This window comes from Trifolium pratense, linkage group LG3 (genome assembly GCF_020283565.1).
Source record: "Trifolium pratense cultivar HEN17-A07 linkage group LG3, ARS_RC_1.1, whole genome shotgun sequence".
In the NCBI taxonomy this organism is placed as follows: domain Eukaryota; kingdom Viridiplantae; phylum Streptophyta; class Magnoliopsida; order Fabales; family Fabaceae; genus Trifolium; species Trifolium pratense.
Window position 1 is genome coordinate 48684851 of NC_060061.1, and position 17789 is coordinate 48702639.

The following is a 17789-nucleotide window of genomic DNA, read 5'->3' on the forward strand; positions in this document are numbered from 1 at the left end:
TATTTTTATTGATGGAATGAAAGAGAATGAAATGTAATGACTTCTATTATTTGAATTATGGTTAAATATGTTTTTGGTCCCTATAGTTTTACAGAATTAGGGTTAAATATGAAGAAAAAAAATCTGGAATATTTTTTTTTAAAAATGATTGGTGACGTGGCAAGCCAAAAAAAAGAAAATACATGTGGCAGTGCCACATGACTGCCATGCCATCGTCCATTAAACCCATATGGACGGCAGAGACTAAAAACATTGAGTGATGAAACTTCAGGGACTAAAAAGTGTGAAAATAAATTTCAGAGACTAAAACGAAAATTTGTGAAACTATAGAGACCAAAAAACATATTTAACCCTTTGAATTATTAAAAATACGATGGAATGACATAAAATTGTCCTGAACTTTAATTCTTTTAAGATTTCAATTTTGTTTCGAAGATTGAGACTATGTAAAGACCAAGTTGTTTCAATTTATTTTTCTCGTGTACTAAAATTCTTTATATTTTTCTTAGAGTGTGTTTGGATGGGGGAATTTTTTGAGGTAAAGTAATGTTTTGAGGGAATTCAAATTATTTGGGGTGAATTTCATTGTTTGGATGAAAATTTGAAGAATTTTCAAAACGATGGAAATTTATGAAGTATTTTGTTCAAGTTAAATTTAGAGAATTTCAAAATGACACCTAAAACCAAAGAATTTGAAATTTCTTCTTCTCTATAAATTTTTAAAAATTACTAATTGATCGTAAAACTTAAAATTAGCCGAAAAACCTAAACTCGACGATAAACGTTAAATCGGCCGAAAATCCAAAAAATCGATAGAAAAAACCGAAAATCGGCCAAAAGCTCAAAAATCGACTATAAGCCCTAAAATCGTCCGAAAAACCCAAAAAATCAGCAGAAAAACCTAAAATCGACCAAAATTGACTATAAACCCTAAAATCGGCTGAAATCCCAAAAAATTGGCCGAAAACGCAAAAAATCGGCCGAAAACCTAAAATCGGCCAAAATCCAAAAAATCGACTTTAAACCCTAAAATCGGCCGGAACCCCGAAAAATCGGCAGAAAAACCTAAAATCGGCCGGAAACCCGAAAAATCGGCAGAAAAACCTAAAATCGGCCAAAATTCCAAAAATCAACTATAAACCCTAAAATCGGCCGAAAACCCAAAAAATCGGCTGAAAAATAAAAAATCGAACGAAAACCCAAAATCGGCCAACATCCAAAAAATCAGCCGAAGAATCTAAAATCGTCCCTAAACCCAAAAAATTCGGTTGAAAACCTAAAATCGACCCAATTTTTGGGTTTATAGTTGATTTTAGGTTTTTCAGCCGATTTTTTCGGTTTTTCCGCCGATTTTTGGGTTTAGGGTCAATTTTATTAAAATAAATAAAATTAAATGAAGGAAATTCAATTACATTACCCAAACAATTTTTTTTACAATTGATAAAATTTCAACACTTTATCCAAACACTGGAATTTGAAACACTAAATTGAGTCTTAGATTTTTCTTAGATGAGTCTTTCATCATAAATTAAAATTATGTAACAAAAAAAAAACTACGTATTGAATTAAATTTAAAATAATAAAATAAGATTCAGTGCTGGTCAACAGAAGGTGTTGTTGGATATTGAAGTTGAATTGAGAGGAAACACTCATAAATAGGAGTACTAGCCGCCGCCTGCAACTAGATATTGTTTATTTCATTTTAGGTCCCCACCCTTTTTGTTTATTACATGTAACGACAAAAAAGCTTTCCTAATTTCACCAAAAATACTATTATTCAATCTATAGTTTAGATATACATTTTATTTAATTATTGTTACTGTTTTACAAATAGTTGACTAAAGAATGTGTGATGTATATGATGTTTAGGGCACATGAATGAGCAGTTCTTAGCACAAGATATAGACAATGACTAGGAGGATATATGAATGAACTGAAACTTGGCTTGAGGACTTTTGGATGGATGATCTTTTAAAAAGTTTTGTGAAAATGTGCAGAGGTGGCAACAAAACGTCAAAACACAATGAAAAGACTCGTGTTAATTTAAAATGAATTATTTTTTTAGGTTCAAAGAGCCTAAAACAACGTCACACTCTAAATTGTGAGAATTGGAAAATTGTAGATGTGAACCAATACTTCATTTTTAGGATTGAATTCGAATTCAATATCTCTAATAAAGTTGTAAGAGATCATTTACCATCTCATCCAAGTGTTTGGCTTACGTAAAATTTACTTATAGAGAAAAAACTTAAAAAAAAAAGTCTTAGTCATTGTCGATAAAATGATATTTATTTAAACCTTAATTATTGTCGTTTTGAGGTTCATTATAATGTTGACCAATGACCAAGTTGTTTATTCAGACAGTCATAGCTATGCCGTTCACATTTTCTTGTTGCATAATAAACTTCCAATTTTGAGACTTTTTCTTCACACCCTTTTGCTTCCTCTGCTGTTTTTTCCTTGTTTTGTCTAACAACAACAACAACAACAACAACAACAACAACAACAACAACCTTATTTCATGGGAAGTTCTTGTACAAAACCAGTTGCTCATGTTTCTTCATCAAACATTTCTGGTTTGTTTCTTGTCATATTTCTTTATTCAACTTTTCTTCTTTGATGTCACTATACATGTTTTCCCAATTCTTTTCTTAATTTCAACCTTTTGCTTGTTATGTTCAATATTCCCTCCGGTCACAAATATACATAGATTATTTATAGACCAAATACATGTGTTATTCAATGAATCTGAAAAAAGAATATTTGTTTATATTCTAAGAATGTTAGACAATTTTGAATAATTGGTTGATGCATGTTTAGGAAATGAAACCATGAAATTTTGAACCTTAACACAAATTAGTGTACTAATTAAAGCTAATTATGTCAACATATTGTGAAATGTTGTTAAAGCTTATATACTTTGTTGTTTATCCTTCCAATATTCACAACAGATCTTAATTTAATGGAAGTCAACTACATATTAGGAGCTCCATAAACCTCCCAAAATCCGTTCTTTGCGGATCATAGTTCTAAATTGCAGTTCACAATCGCAAATCTATTCGCGATATAAAGGTTTTAGTGTGTCCGGCTTTGCAAAATTGATTTTAGTTAAAAATGTGTTTAGCATAAATTGGTTTATGCTTCGATACATTTACGTAAAAGTGAGTTGTACAATAAATTTGAGTGTGTGGAGTCAAAAGCTACAAATTCCAACGTAAGTTAGAATCGATTCTAGAGGCATAATTAATTCCAATTAACATCACCCTAATTTGTCAAAATCAAGTTTATGTGTTTAGAATCACTTTTTGGCTCTCCCTATTGGGAAACCAAACACACTTTTAGAGGTTTTTGCAACAACATCGCAATTCGCAATCACAACTTCAATTTAGAACTATGTTCCTACATTCTTAATTTCACATGTTTCTGGCACTTAACATCAATTGATTTCAAGAACTTGCATGAAAGTGGTTCTACATTCTAGATTTTATAAAGTTAATCTCATGATTGTTTTTCTAACTCGCCTCTAATTTACTCATAGGAAGTAAGAAGCCTGAAAGCACAGCAAAGCGGTATTCAAATTCTTCCGAACAAAGAGCTTCTTTCCAAACTTCACAGGAAAATGTGGAAAATTCGATCTCCAGTAAACTTAAGTCCTTCAGCTTGAATGATATGAAGGAGGCTACTAAGAACTTTCGCCGAGAAAATATAATCGGAGAGGGAGGGTTTGGGCGTATCTTCAAGGGATGGATTGATGAAAACACATTTGCTCCCACAAAACCAGGGACTGGAATTGTAGTGGCCATTAAGAATCTCAAACCAGAAAGCTTTCAAGGCCACAAAGAATGGCTGGTATGTGTAACAAGACTCGTACATCAAATCTTCGGTTTACTTTCTAAAAACATTTCCAATTTTCATATTCTATATTTACTTTATATGTCGGTGGGACATTTGGCTATATAGTGACTGATTGATTTTATATCTTTTCCATTGGCAGGCAGAAGTAAATTATCTAGGGCAGCTTCACCATGAAAATCTCGTGAAACTCATTGGTTTTTGCTTACAAGGAAAAAACAGGCTTCTAGTTTATGAGTTCATGCAAAAAGGAAGTTTGGAAAATCACTTATTCAGAAGTAAGTACATTTCACACTATTGTCGATGTATAAGCAAATGCTTTGTTGTGGAAGGGAAATGTTGTATGCTTTAGATATCCAAGGTTTTAAATCGTAGTCACTTCTTGATGCCTGATATTGCAGAGAATCACAGTCAAACCTTGAATGCATAATTTTTTTTTTTTAACCGAGAGATAAATTGAAGTTTATTAATAACAGTACCTTACATTTTGTTTTTGATTTGTGCAGAAAATGTTCAACCTATTCCCTGGCCTACACGTATCAACATAGCTGTTGGTATTGCAAAAGGATTAACATTCTTACATTCCTTGAATGCAAATGTTATCTTTCGTGATTTAAAGGCGTCTAATATCCTACTTGATTCGGTATGTAACATTAAAAGTTTGGTTTATTGAAAATGTAGTGACCATGTATCATAGTTTATCTCTTTATGTATCCATTCTGAAAGAGAATCCAATCTTTCTTTAGGATTTCAATGCAAAGCTTTCGGATTTTGGATTGGCAAGAGATGGTCCTACCGGAGATAATACTCATGTTTCAACTAGAGTCATCGGAACTCAAGGTTATGCTGCTCCAGAGTATGTTGCTACAGGTATATATTACCTTTCGTCAAAAGTAACAAAATTTAATGGATTTTTTTATTTGTAAATAATCTTAAAAAGACAACTAAAACGGAACTGTTACTAAGTGGTGTCATTGTATCCTAAATTTTGTTGTTTTTGATTAAACAGGTCATTTGACACCAAGGAGTGATGTATACAGCTTTGGCGTTGTCTTGTTAGAATTACTAACAGGAAAGCGTGCGGTAGAGGACACCAGACCTGGACTTTCTGAAGAAACTCTTGTGGATTGGGCAATGCCTTTCTTGAGTGATTCCAGAAGAGTTTTGAGAATCATGGATACAAGATTAGGTGGTCAATACTCTAAGAAAGGAGCACAAGCTACAGCTGCACTTGCATTGCAATGCCTAAACACGGATCCTAAATTTAGACCACCAATGGCAGAAGTTCTTGCAACATTGCAAGGACTTCAATCATCTAATTCATTCCAAAGAACACCAAAACATGGAAATGAGAATTCTGCAATCAAACATTCTTCTCATTCCGTAAGGTGAAATGGAAGGATTACAAACAAGTATGAGCTGCTTTATGTAGCACCGACACAGAAGGCGTGTCATGTCTAGTGTCTGACATGTGTCAGTACACCAACAGATATGGTTACATTCAAATATTTCATTTTTTCACATTATTAATTATCGGTGTTGACGTGTGTCGTGTGTCAGGGTCAGTGTCATGTCTGGTGTCGGTGCTTTATAGGTTGCTTGTCTTGTTTTGTTTCCACTTTTTGTACACATGCTTCTACATCCCTCTAGGAAAAAGAACTGCAGAGTTATTATTATACAAATAATAATGCTTTGTTTTTTCATTTCTGTTCCTGAGAGAGTGATTACCATTTGTGTGGATTATTCATTTTGTAAGTATTACTTTGTGGAAGCATAGCAGTTATAGGTTCTTCTTACATTGTTTGATTCTTTTGTGCTTTTAAAATCTGCACTGTTGTATAATATCAGCAATTGTGTGAGAATGATTTCTTTCCTTTGTTACAGAATGTCTTTCAAACTTCAGTAATATTAATCAACAATTGTATCCCGAGTATACCTTCGCCAAAGAAACATAAAAGGGGAGGGTCGGACGCACACAGATCCATAAGAAATAAAGGGAACTAATCTTAGTTTAATGTTCCAAAATGAAAAGACAGCGGAGGCCGATGTGTTTAGTAAAACACGAGGTGTGGAAATAATGCATAGTTTTAGAAGTGTACTTTAAGATTGCGGACGTTGTATACATTTTTATTTGAGTACACATAATTCCTAGGTTCCAACATGAAAAATGTTTCTCCTAATCAAGAAAAAATATCACCTATCTGAGTTATATTCAGAGTTCAAATCTACATACCAACAATGTTAAGAATCATTAACAAAAAAATATACATGAAAGACTGTCTCATTTTGTCTGTGTGTGCATGTTCGTTGTAGTGGATTTCTTCAAGCAATTCAGACACAAAATCCGTCTTTTCCAAGTAGAACTAAGTAAGTTGATATTTTCATTCTTCATGGTACAATTGAAACAGCTAGTTCTTCTCATGTATGGCAGCCTGCATGTAATGAAAACAAAAACCAAATCAGTACAATGGGGGGTATACAAGAAACAATGTTAACTAGAAACAGCAGCTTGTAACATATCTTGATGAAGCAAATTGCATTCATTCAAACAAGCTGTAGTCTGTAGATCTAAAGCATGAAATAGGGTGGACAGGACCTTGACGCATTTCGGCATGTTGCTGTCCACCCTGCTGAATCGGGGGAAGACGGGTATGCTGCTGTGGATGACGCATTTTAAGAAGTTTTGCATTTTCTTCATGAAGATAGCATAAAGTAAAATTTCTATTTCGAAAATGAAAAACTCAAGTGTATGGGAGGTCACCTAGTGGGAGCACATGGTAATGGATCAGTCCAGAAATACTCGGCATCAAGTGCGTCCTTGGCAAGAATTCTCTATTAAAAGCAAATCACCAACAAGTAAGATGCAAGATATTGCTATAGAACAATGCTAGACAAACTACCAATAAGGGACAATGTGATATATACCTGAGCAGGATCAAGTGTGAGCATCTTCTCCAACAACTCCAACGCATGGTGATCGAAACTAGTAATCAAGTCACAGATAAAAGCCATTCAGATTAATCAAAGATAATGAACGAGAATACAACATTTTGTTACCCCTTTTTTTTTGTATAAAAATGCATATATGAATAATGATGCTTGTAATCTTAAACTTACTGTCTGAAAACTTCCCTCAGACGCCTTTTCATCGGTCTTGTCGGCTTCAACTGATTGTACAAAGGAGTGTTTTGAACTCCGGGCCAGTTCACCTCATCTGGTTCTCCGCACAGCTCAAAAATCATATTTAATTGCTCAAGCTACAATAGTTACAAAGAAAACATGCATTACCCTCAAGCTGTATTAAAGACACTTACCATAAGCATACACTGTAAGCCTTGCATAGTAAAAGCAAATACATAATAAATGCGAGAGCATAAATAACACAATTTTTAAAAACTATTGAATATGTTAGATCTAGCAATCATTCTAAACATTGTTATTACTTATTAACAAGTGTGTTTAAGCATATAAAGGAAACACATACATCATTGATCTACCTAACAAAATGAACATTTTCAGACATAATCCATTATTCAGATTGGCATAATAACTATAAAGCCACTAAGATGAAGACAGAAAGGCTGATCAATTGATATTATAAAGGATAAAACCAAATCTGGTAAATAAATTTTTTCATACCAATCACTGAACACTTTATGCCAATAAGATTATATATATCACTAACCTCGTCTTTTCCAGGAAAGATTGGCTTCCCGTGGCCTTGAAGAAGCTCAGCGAAAATGCAACCAACAGACCACATGTCTACAGCTGGCCCATACCTTGTTGCCCCCAGTAGTAATTCAGGGGGTCTAAATATAAGATGAAAGATATCAATGTATGCCTAAGCCATTTCATAACACCACCCTCCTCCCAAATGGAAGTTAAAACACAACACAAGTGACGCGATAAAATCAAAATCAATTACCTGTACCATAATGTGATGACTCGATTTGTAAGGTTTGCATTGTGCTCATTCGAAAATGACCGAGCCAATCCAAAATCTGCCAGCTTCAGATTACCTTCATTATCTATGAGAAGATTTGAGCCTGCAGAGAAATAAAATACATCCCATGTGAGTAATAGATTTGGAGATTTTAAACACTGAAAGAAATTCACAAAAGAGAACCTTTGATATCACGATGAAGAACTTGATTGACATGACAATAGTGCAGTCCCGTCAAAAGCTGCCTCATGTAACACTTTGGGAGGGAAAAAAAAAAACAACTCAGGCATCAATAAACTAATATAATAATTATAATTATTATATATGAATTTACACTCCAACACCAACTATCATACCTTAATTTGGGGGATGGTAAATCTCATGCCAGGCCGGTCTGCAAGACCTGTTAAGTCATGGTCCATATATTCAAAGACCATATATATGCCCCCCCCTTTATATTTGTTGTCATCTGTGAAATAGCAAAACAGAAATGGAATAAACATATGATAGAGGATATTAAGGAAATATTATAATAATCCAAAGGCAAAGTGAGAATAAAGTAATTGACTATGGATAACTTGCCTGGCATCCCTTGATCATCTATCTGAGGACCTGTATCAGAAAGGAAAAAATGTTAAGAAGTGAAATGAAGGAATCTTGTTAAAACAAACATTTAGATAGATCATTGAAAAATGTACCTGGAGACATCACAATCTCTTTCAACTTGATGACATTTTCATGGTGTAGTTTGTTTAGAATTCTGATTTCACGTATAGCGGATATAGGAAACTGAAATTCTTAAAATTATTATCAGAGTGTCGACGTGTCAAGTGTCTGTGTCCATGCTTCATAGGAAGCAATGATACAACAAGATACATCACAATTCACAAATGAAGTACAGTAGCAAGCAACCTAATATATATAACATTGAAAATACAGTTAAAGAGGGATAAGAAAGGTGAAGAAAGATATACATACCCCTTCTCTCTTATTCTCCAATCGTATTTTCTTGAGAGCAACAATTTCACCAGTTTGGATTTCTCGTGCCATGTAAACCTGACTGCAAGCATAAAGATTGGTATTTTACATGGAAATTGAAATGAAATGAAACATATATAGAGTTTATGGAAGAAGAAGAAGAAGAAGAAGAAGAAGAAGAAGAAGAAGAAGAAGAAGAAAGTAGTGAGTACCCATGGGTTCCTTGACCGATTTGTTCCAATTTCTCAAAACAATCGACACTCCTCCGGGAAACACATGGAGGCCAATCAACCACGTTGAGTTTCCCTTTCTCTGTCATTGTAATTCACAAACCCTAAATCACAACACTTTCTTCTACGCTACGCTAACCAAGATGATGATGATGATGATGATGATAGTTTGTTTATATTGGAGTTGGAGGGAAATCAAATGGTCATTTTTGTAATAATCCTATTTTGAATTTCATTTATGCATACTCACTCCTTTCATTTTTTTATTTTATTTTTTATTTTTTTTGGTACATACTCATTTGATATATATATTTTTATATATTCAAAGAAATGAAAATACTTATTTGATTTTTAATATAGAAGAACTATTTTTTTTTTTTTTTATGCATTAAGTAACTATAATATATATTTGCTTTAAAAAAAAAGTAACTAGTAATATATTTTAGACAATTATTCAATTTATCTTTTTTTTTTTAATATTAAGAACCAAGAACTATTCTTTAAAGTTGTAAAATAGGGAGACCAAAATTCTACACAAAAAATGTAATAAAACTTTAACTTACGCAAAAGCACCAAAAATTGTATTGAAGTCTAATTTTTTAAGGGATGGATAAGTTTCTGATTATTATTACTAATATCCCAAATTTTGTTTTTAATTTTTATAAAAACTTTTTGTAAAAACTTGCGTAAATTTTTATATATAACCTACAATGACTTGTAGTTCAACATATCACACATTCAAAATAATTTCACAAAACACACATTGATCAATATGACACCAAATTGTTATGGACAATGTGTTAGAAATTCTAATGGTGTGATTTTTTAAAGTGATGAAAAAAAAGATTTATGGTAGGTACAAAAAATAATATTACTAGACATATTTTAAATGACTAAAATAAAATTTGAGATATATTTATAAAATTAAAAATATATTTAACCCAAAAATCAGCAATTATATTCAATTGATGCCTTGAGAATTCTACGATTCTACTCCTCGTATAGTCGTATTATCTTCGTGTAATTTCTATTTTTGAATCTAAAATTGCAAAATAAAAATATATGGAGTTTATTTAAGTCATTGTAAAGAAAAAACATATCTAACCCAAAAATAATCCTAAAAAAATAGAGTATTTTTTTTCTTTTTATAAAAAGTGTTGGTACGACGTCGTTTTTAATAATCTGAAAAACCACTCTGAACCTTAAACCCTTGTCTTCGTCTTCCTTCCCTTCAGTTGCGCCCCCGTTCTGCAAAACTCAATAACCATATCTTTTCCCCCAATTCCGAACCCTAGATTTGAAAAAAGCATTTGAATTTAGGTTTCAAAATGGGTAGTAAATCTGCGAAAAAATCGAAAATAATGCAAAAAAGTGACAGTGATTTGGATGAATTCGATGATGATATGTCCTATGAAGAGGTAACAATTTATTCATTATTGCTAATTTCTGTTTTTTCTATTAGGTTTAGTTAGTTTCTTTCTTAATTTTGATTAAAGATGATTTTTTTTTTTTTTTGATTATGTAGGTTAATGATGATAGTGAAGTGGAGGAGGAGGAAGAAGAAGAAAATGGACAAGATGGTGGAACAGATGAGGAAGAAGAAGATGGCGAGGATGAGGGAAGTGACGAGGAAGGAGAAGAAGATGGAGAGGATGAGGGAAGTGATGAGGAAGAAGAAGAAAATGGGAGAGAAGAGAAAAGTGAATGGAAAAATGATGAGATGGAAGAGCTGGAGGAAGAGTTAAGGGAACTTCAACAGAAGGAGCAGGAATTGTAAGATTCCTTTTCATACACTTTTTGTTTGTATTGTGTATGTTATTTTAATTTATATTGCTAGTTAACTATGAAACACCGATACAAACACGGACATTGGAAGATTCTTGAAAGCTATTGAATGTAACGACATGTGTTGGTGTTGTGTTGGACATCGAACACACATTTAATCTGAAGTGTGTGCTACATAGCTAACTAGTCTTAACCATGGTGTGTGCTAAATAGCTAACTATTAATTTATATTGCTAGTTAGCTATGAAGCACTGATACAAACACGAATGTTGGAGACTATACTGCACCGACACTGACTTGAGTTTGTTGAAAGTGTTAGTGAAGATAAAACATGTTGAAAAGAAAAGACCTTTGTTGGTTTGTGTGGGCTATCAGCAATCTTGAGAGTAGTTTGGGACTATACAAATGCTCATAGGCACTAGTAATAATAATCTTGAAAGTGATTAAATGTAACGACATGTGTTGGTGTCCTGTTGGACATCAAACATACATTTAATTTGAAGTGTGTGTGCTACATAGCTAACTAGTCTTAAATCTTAATCATGGTAGTTTAACCATGATGTGTGCCACACAGCTAACTATTAATTTATATTGCTAGTTAGCTACGAAGCACTGATACAAACACAAACATTGGATACTATACTACACAGACACTGACTTGAGTTTCTCGAAAGTATGTGAGCGGGGACAAAAATGCTGAAAAGACCTTTGTTGGTTTGTGGGGACTATCAACAATCTTGAAAGTAGTTTGGAACTATACAAATGCTTATAGACACTAGTAATAATCTTGAAAACGATTGAACATACTATGAAGTCGTGTCGTGTTGGACATACATTTAATCTGAAGTGTGTGCTAGATAGGTAACTAGTGCTTGATTCACAGTTGCATTTGAAAATAGTTAAGACTACCTACAATAGAATAGAACCTATCATGGTGGGAGCTTTGTAGTTGTGGGTTTTCCTTTATTGTAGATTCGAAGTTTCAGAATTATGTTACTAACTTGAATTGAAGTTATTTCAGTTGAATTGTTTCTGGTTTAATTTACTTGTTTTACTGGTTCTATTTGTGTTCAGCATAAGTTTAATTTGCATTACATATACGTTTTTACTAAAATACTCTGCATAGATTCGAACTTTTTTAAGGTTGTGCTAGAGATGACTTCGATCAATAAGCAAATTTCAAAGATAAACCCTTACCTTTTATTGACCCACTCACTCATTTATTCTCTCTTCATTCATCTAAGATTAAAATAGTTGATAAGATAGGACATAATTGACAACAAATTAGCGAATGTCATCGTGAAACTTGAAAACAAAAGATAAACTTGAATTTTCCTAAAAACCAATTAGTTAAAAGGAACAGAGGAAGGAGTGTTACCTAATTTGAATCATATCCTTGGACTATCTAATCAGTAAAAATCAGCTAATTATGATAATTTTTGTTTTTTTGAACAAGTTATGATAATTTTTGTTGTTGTCGTTCCAAAATGTCTAGTATCATTTACCAATAACACTGGCTTTTGTGACTGAGAGTTCTTGCTTCTTTTAATATTGTGCATTGCATAATATCTGCATGATATTGCTTTTGCATTAATGTGGAATGATATCAACCTGCTTTTGCATAGTCCTTGCAATATGTTAATGTGAGAGATCTGGTTTGCTATCAACCTGATGGCTCACGAATCATTGTACTAGTTGTTATTATAGAGGAATTGAGTTACAGTGAACTTATTGTATTATTTCCCTTGCTTAATCTATGAGATTTTGTGGATTCTGAAATATGAGAAATTTATCTTTCTAACCTCAGAAACACTTTGAAGAACTTGAAACATTATAAGGATGAAGATTTCCTGAAAGGACAAGCTGTGAAAAGCCAGAAGGTGCGGTTTCTGTTTCTTTGTGGAGTGGAATTTTGTGTTTAGTGATTTTCTGTCACCTATTTAATCTTCTGTTTCCTCATTTGCTTTATATTATAGTAGGATGAAAAATGTTTATTAATTGTTAACTCATATATAGATGTTGTCAATTGTAGCTGTCATGATTGCTTTAGTATTATTTAGTGGTTTCTATTACGAGTTTGTAATAATATCATCAAAATTTGTTTGACTAAAGGCCCTCTGGTACAAAATTCTTGAGCTTAGATTCTTACTTCAGAAGCCATTCTCAAGTTCAAATAGGCTACCCCAGGTATTTTCCTACCCCATTTTAGTGATGTAATGTGATTTACTATTTTATCATATCTAAATGTCATAACCAAACATGGTTAATTGTCTGCAGGAATTGATAAAAGCTTCATTCTGTGAATCAGATGAGACAGTTAGAGTTGCATATGCAGATTTGATAACTTCGTCCAAGGAGACTTTGGATTCTATTTTGGAACTGCAAGAGGTGTGTTTTTTGTGTCAAAATTTAAATAAAAAATAAAAGAATTGTTGAATGTTGTTGCTGCTGTTTTATTTCTCTGTTTCTCTATGAGCTTGTTTGGATGAATTTCTCAACAAACACCTTTGAGATAATAAATATGAAAATAATCTTACAACAACTGAGTTATTTTAAAAATAGCTTCTCCTCTAAGTTGCATATGAGCTATTGCATCTCAATTTTTTTTCTTTCTAAAGCTCTACTAAATACGGAAATTATCTTACAATAACCGAGTTATTTCTAAAATAGCTTCTCATCTAAGTTGGACGAGCTATGCATCTCAATTTTTTACTAAAGCTCTCTTTTGTAAGTGAAGAACCATAAACTTATTCTAATTGAGAAGCTCCCATAAACTATAGATTCATTCCAACCAGGTCTTTGTCATGTCATATTAAGACTATTAACTATTAAGTCAGTATTTTTTTATATTGACATTGACATTGATAATGCATTCAATCTCTTTAATTTTATTAGTTATCAATCATCTTCATATGTAAAACAATTCATTATTCACTGATCTTTTTTCTTGTTCCAGGCTCTGATCGCAAAGAATCCATCAGTTACCCAAACCATTAATGGTGATTTCCTCTTTCTTATTTCCCATTCGGTTTCTTTTTTATTTTTCTGTCTTGTTATCCTTTGTGCTCCATTGAGACCTTTTATCTTCAAAGTTTGTGCTATATCTTTGTATTTATAAGCAATGGTAATACTAGTACAGTACTGCAGTTGCTTTAGGAATGTGAAAGGGATAAACTCTAAGACAACCTTGTTGAAAACATTGATTTTTGCTGGATATGCTAATGTTGTAATGTGCGACTTTCAACTTCCAAAGTAACCAAATTCTCGTTTCTTTTTAATAAAGGTTCAGAAAGGTCATCAAAAGATTTAGAAGTTTCTAATGATTTGGATGATAATCTTGACAAAGAGTGGTCACAGATTTCTCGGATGCACAACAGGTATTTTTATAATCTTCTAAGTGCACTATTTTTGTGCCAGGCATTCATATTCTCGAGATATTGCATTTTTTATACTTATATCTTTGTTTCATGAATCATTATCCTTATCTTTGTGTAAATTATGCTTAAAACTTCTCCAAACAGAAACTTTTATACTTACTCTGCATTTCTATCTTCAGCATGTCCTTTTCTTATTTTTGCATGTTTGCTTGACTGATGCTATTCCCGATTGTGTCTTGCAGTATGGCAGCTTTCAGAGACAAGTCCATCAATAAATGGCAGAGGATGACCCAAGTGACAACCGGTGCTGCTGCAATTAAAGGAAAATTGCATGCTTTTAATCAGGTAACGTTCTGTGACTGGACTCAGAATTCTACAATACGTTGCAAAAATTATTTTAGTCTTAATTTCTTGTACTGTTGCAGGATATTAGCCATCAAGTTGCTGCTTATATGAGAGATCCCAGTAGAATGATCAGGCAGATGCAACTGAGAAGATCAGCCGTTAAGATATTAGGATCAGTAAGTCAGTTTTAATCTTAGCTGTTTCAAAACAGTAACAAGCTTATTTATTTAACTTTGTCATTGACACTTATTGGCTTATGTCTTCAGGCTGCAGAGGTTAATAATAGCTCCAATGAAGAGGTAAGCCTTATACTACACTATGGTTTGAGTGTTGTTAGTTATATAATAACTTATGTGCTAGGTGTTCACCAAGTAATATGTTTTTGTGAGATGATAGCTTGTTGCTCAGCCTTAGGTCTTGAAATATAAACCTTCTCAATATTTTTAGTATTTTATGATACACCCACATTCAAAATTTGGATTGTCAACTCCCCCTTATAAGTCTTTCTTTTGTCTTTACACAGCCCCTCATTATACTTCTCATTTCAGTTTTCAACATCATAGTTTTGAATTTAATTGTACTCAGGAAACACATGCTGACGGTGATCCTGAACTGCTGGACGATTCTGAATTTTATCAGCAATTATTGAAAGAATTTTTTGAGACTGTTGATCCTTCATCATCTGGTAAACAATTTTGTTTTGGCTGATTAATTTTAGTATCATTCACTCTATCACTATTTTAACAGTACTCTACCCTATTTGGTGAAATTCATGTAGGTCCCACCACTTTGTTAACGAATCTTACATAAAGTGATGAGATACACATAAATTTCATCCAATAAGGGATTGAATATTTAAAATAATATGTTAGAATGAGTGTTGCTACCAATGGACTAGTTTGGGCTTTTATTTTTCTTGGCGTTTAGGAGTTTTATAAGTCTTGTGTTGCGTACAGGCTTCCAGAAGTAACAATCTTTCACACATATAATGAGTTTAACTAGAGTACTAGACTAACACGACAATTTTGACTTGTACTTTAATGTTTATAATGCCTGTTCTAGAGTCGGAACCGATAACACTGTTTAATGTGCTATTGCCTTTTTGTCTTTTCCGTTTCTTTTGATCTTTTTTTCTGGCTTAGGTCTATGTCACTGTTGGTTTTTTTTTTTCCTTTTATTTTAATATATAATATTTTTAGCTTATAGGAAAAAATATTTTGCATTTGCACCGCTTGCATTTCACTTGTGTTTTTGAAATGTCAATGATCGTCTAATGCTTTTTGCCTCCGAAAAACACTATTTCCCCCATCATGCCTTTGCAAGGATCGTAAGAAAACATTAGATATAAATAATCATAAAACAGTGAAAACAATTTTTATATAGATGTCTAATCATATTTCGTCTTCTCAATGTTGTCATACTAAACAAGTTTTAAGAACTAATTTGATGTGATAAAATGGATATGATTGGACATCTATGCTAAACTTATTTATACTTCAGAGTATAGCTATTAAACTATAAGCTATATTTTAACATTTGGAATGTTAAGAAACAGGTAAAGGATATGTAATTATCTACTAGTATTTCCATTTTTTTCTTTGTACCATTCTCAAACAATCAGCATATGCAAAGTCTGGAATTTACTTGTGCTGTTTTTCTTATGTATGCAAGTAAGTAAATTTTCTCATTTTCGGCTATTTTCGTTTGAACAGAGAAAGCATTCTATGCCTTGAAAAGAATGCAAACTAAAAAAAGAAAAATCGTTGATCGACGGGCCTCAAAAAGTCGCAAGATAAGGTACTTAATGACCACAACTAATTTCCTTTTTCTACCATTGTCATATATATCTTGCATTTAAGAACTGAAGAAATTTTTGAATGACTTGTTATTGAAGGTATAATGTTCATGAAAAGATAGTAAACTTTATGGCTCCTCAACCCGCAAATATTCCTGCGATGGCTCCAATGCTATTTGAGGATCTGTTTGGATTGAAGTCTCAAAGATCATCATCTGCTGCTGCCTCATAGTCATGGTTGGTCAACAGACATAAAGTATTTCTCTATTTCTTAGTATGTGTTGTACTAATTAGTCTCCAACATGAAGTTGATTATTGAGGAATTTAACTATTCACCTTAGGAGCCAGTTTTGCTGTAAATCTATTTGGAAATAGACATGAAATATACAATTTTCTCACCTTAAGCTTAAGCAGTTGCATGTTGTACTCAGCCATCAATTTGAAATCAGATGGTTTATATTACACAATTATAAAATCAGTTAAAACGATCTCGAGTCTTGACCGATAATTTAAGATTGGACATTGCAAAACTGCGTGACGCAGTAAATGCATCAAATCCAAATTCGGAGATATGTCCGTTTTCTATTCTTTTGGTCTTAATCCTTTGATTTTCACATTTAGATGTTATTCAAATAATTGGATCTTGGTTGACCGCATTAACCATGTCTCATTACTATAATGTTATGTTTTTCAAGTAAAAAAAAATGCTAAATTTTAAAAGTAACATTGCAGAAGTTACCGTTTAAACTTCAAACACTCCATTTATTTACTTTTAAGTGATTTTTTTATTTTTATTTTTGTGGATAATTGAAGGGTGGAATTTAATTACTAGGTACATGGAATCAATTATGGAAATATTATCTTGTGAATTGTACATTTATCTTCTAAATTTTTAAAATATTTTGTTTTGATTCCCTTCTCAAAAATGTTTTTAAAATTTTTAAAAATTTAAAACTAAAAAAGTTGTTGGTAATCCAATTTTATAAAATGTTTTTGAAAATTGTTTTCTCTACATCAATTTAATTTATATGCACGATCGGTGTAAAATTATTTTACACAAATCCCAAATTATATATTGACACATCATGTATTGTGTTTATAAACACATGATGTGTCATATTAATTAAATATTATGGCAATACGTTATTGGATGCATGTGTAAAAGGATTTTACATTGATGGTACATAAAAATTAAACTCAAAAGTAAAATAGATCGAAAGAGTTTTGTCCTTTTCTCTTTTTAATTTTTTTTTCTAAAATACATTTGCAAAACACTTTTCAAAAACTAAAAATCAAAATTGTTTCCAATAAATCTTTATTTTTTTCAAGATAAAATTTCCCCTTGAAATCATTAGCATGTGAACTACTAGTTCAGAACTAGCATGACCCATTTATACATTTTTAACACACATCATATACCAATTTAAAATTTTGAGTTATAGTTAGAGGTAACTCTTTAACACATATCAAGTCTTCTCTTGTAT

The 17789-nt window shown here is 32.3% G+C and overlaps 3 protein-coding genes across 3 annotated transcripts; 2 read left to right on the top strand and 1 right to left on the bottom strand.

Moving 5' to 3' along the window:
* The first annotated feature begins 2323 nt into the window (after positions 1-2323).
* On the top strand, positions 2324-5733 carry LOC123916662 (probable serine/threonine-protein kinase PBL2). The gene is made up of 6 exons (XM_045968183.1): positions 2324-2576; positions 3539-3849; positions 3995-4130; positions 4359-4495; positions 4599-4722; positions 4862-5733. Exons 1-6 carry the CDS (start codon positions 2522-2524, stop codon positions 5242-5244), a joined length of 1146 nt encoding a protein of 381 aa, XP_045824139.1. The 5' UTR covers positions 2324-2521; the 3' UTR covers positions 5245-5733.
* Positions 5734-6065: 332 nt separating this feature from the next.
* On the bottom strand, positions 6066-8298 carry LOC123915297 (cyclin-dependent kinase C-2-like). The gene is made up of 8 exons (XM_045966434.1): positions 8152-8298; positions 7979-8051; positions 7778-7898; positions 7538-7661; positions 6970-7109; positions 6778-6835; positions 6614-6684; positions 6066-6284 (listed from the first exon to the last, which is right to left on the bottom strand). Exons 1-8 carry the CDS (start codon positions 8296-8298, stop codon positions 6134-6136), a joined length of 885 nt encoding a protein of 294 aa, XP_045822390.1. The 3' UTR covers positions 6066-6133.
* A 1877-nt stretch (positions 8299-10175) lies between these two features.
* Positions 10176-16791, top strand: LOC123917587 (protein AATF). The gene is made up of 13 exons (XM_045969349.1): positions 10176-10421; positions 10529-10776; positions 12596-12668; positions 12901-12975; positions 13066-13176; positions 13745-13787; positions 14072-14165; positions 14408-14510; positions 14591-14686; positions 14777-14809; positions 15096-15195; positions 16223-16307; positions 16405-16791. Exons 1-13 carry the CDS (start codon positions 10332-10334, stop codon positions 16535-16537), a joined length of 1284 nt encoding a protein of 427 aa, XP_045825305.1. The 5' UTR covers positions 10176-10331; the 3' UTR covers positions 16538-16791.
* The last annotated feature ends 998 nt before the right edge of the window (positions 16792-17789 follow it).

What these genes read in the sequence shown, in the direction of transcription:
- LOC123916662 (XM_045968183.1), top strand. Translation starts at nt 2,522, where the DNA reads ATGGGAAGTTCTTGTACAAAACCAGTTGCTCATGTTTCTTCATCAAAC. An exon ending in CTAATATCCTACTTGATTCG is followed by an intron (nt 4,496 to 4,598) that starts GTATGTAACATT and finishes ATCTTTCTTTAG; the next exon opens with GATTTCAATGCAAAGCTTTC. An exon ending in TCCAGAGTATGTTGCTACAG is followed by an intron (nt 4,723 to 4,861) that starts GTATATATTACC and finishes TTGATTAAACAG; the next exon opens with GTCATTTGACACCAAGGAGT.
- LOC123915297 (XM_045966434.1), bottom strand. Translation starts at nt 8,298, where the DNA reads ATGTTTATTCCATTTCTGTTTTGCTATTTCACAGATGACAACAAATAT. An exon ending in TTACCATCCCCCAAATTAAG is followed by an intron (nt 8,052 to 8,151) that starts GTATGATAGTTG and finishes TCCCTCCCAAAG; the next exon opens with TGTTACATGAGGCAGCTTTT. An exon ending in TCTTTCCTGGAAAAGACGAG is followed by an intron (nt 7,110 to 7,537) that starts GTTAGTGATATA and finishes TAACTATTGTAG; the next exon opens with CTTGAGCAATTAAATATGAT.
- LOC123917587 (XM_045969349.1), top strand. Translation starts at nt 10,332, where the DNA reads ATGGGTAGTAAATCTGCGAAAAAATCGAAAATAATGCAAAAAAGTGAC. An exon ending in CAACAGAAGGAGCAGGAATT is followed by an intron (nt 10,777 to 12,595) that starts GTAAGATTCCTT and finishes TTCTAACCTCAG; the next exon opens with AAACACTTTGAAGAACTTGA. An exon ending in CTATTTTGGAACTGCAAGAG is followed by an intron (nt 13,177 to 13,744) that starts GTGTGTTTTTTG and finishes TTCTTGTTCCAG; the next exon opens with GCTCTGATCGCAAAGAATCC.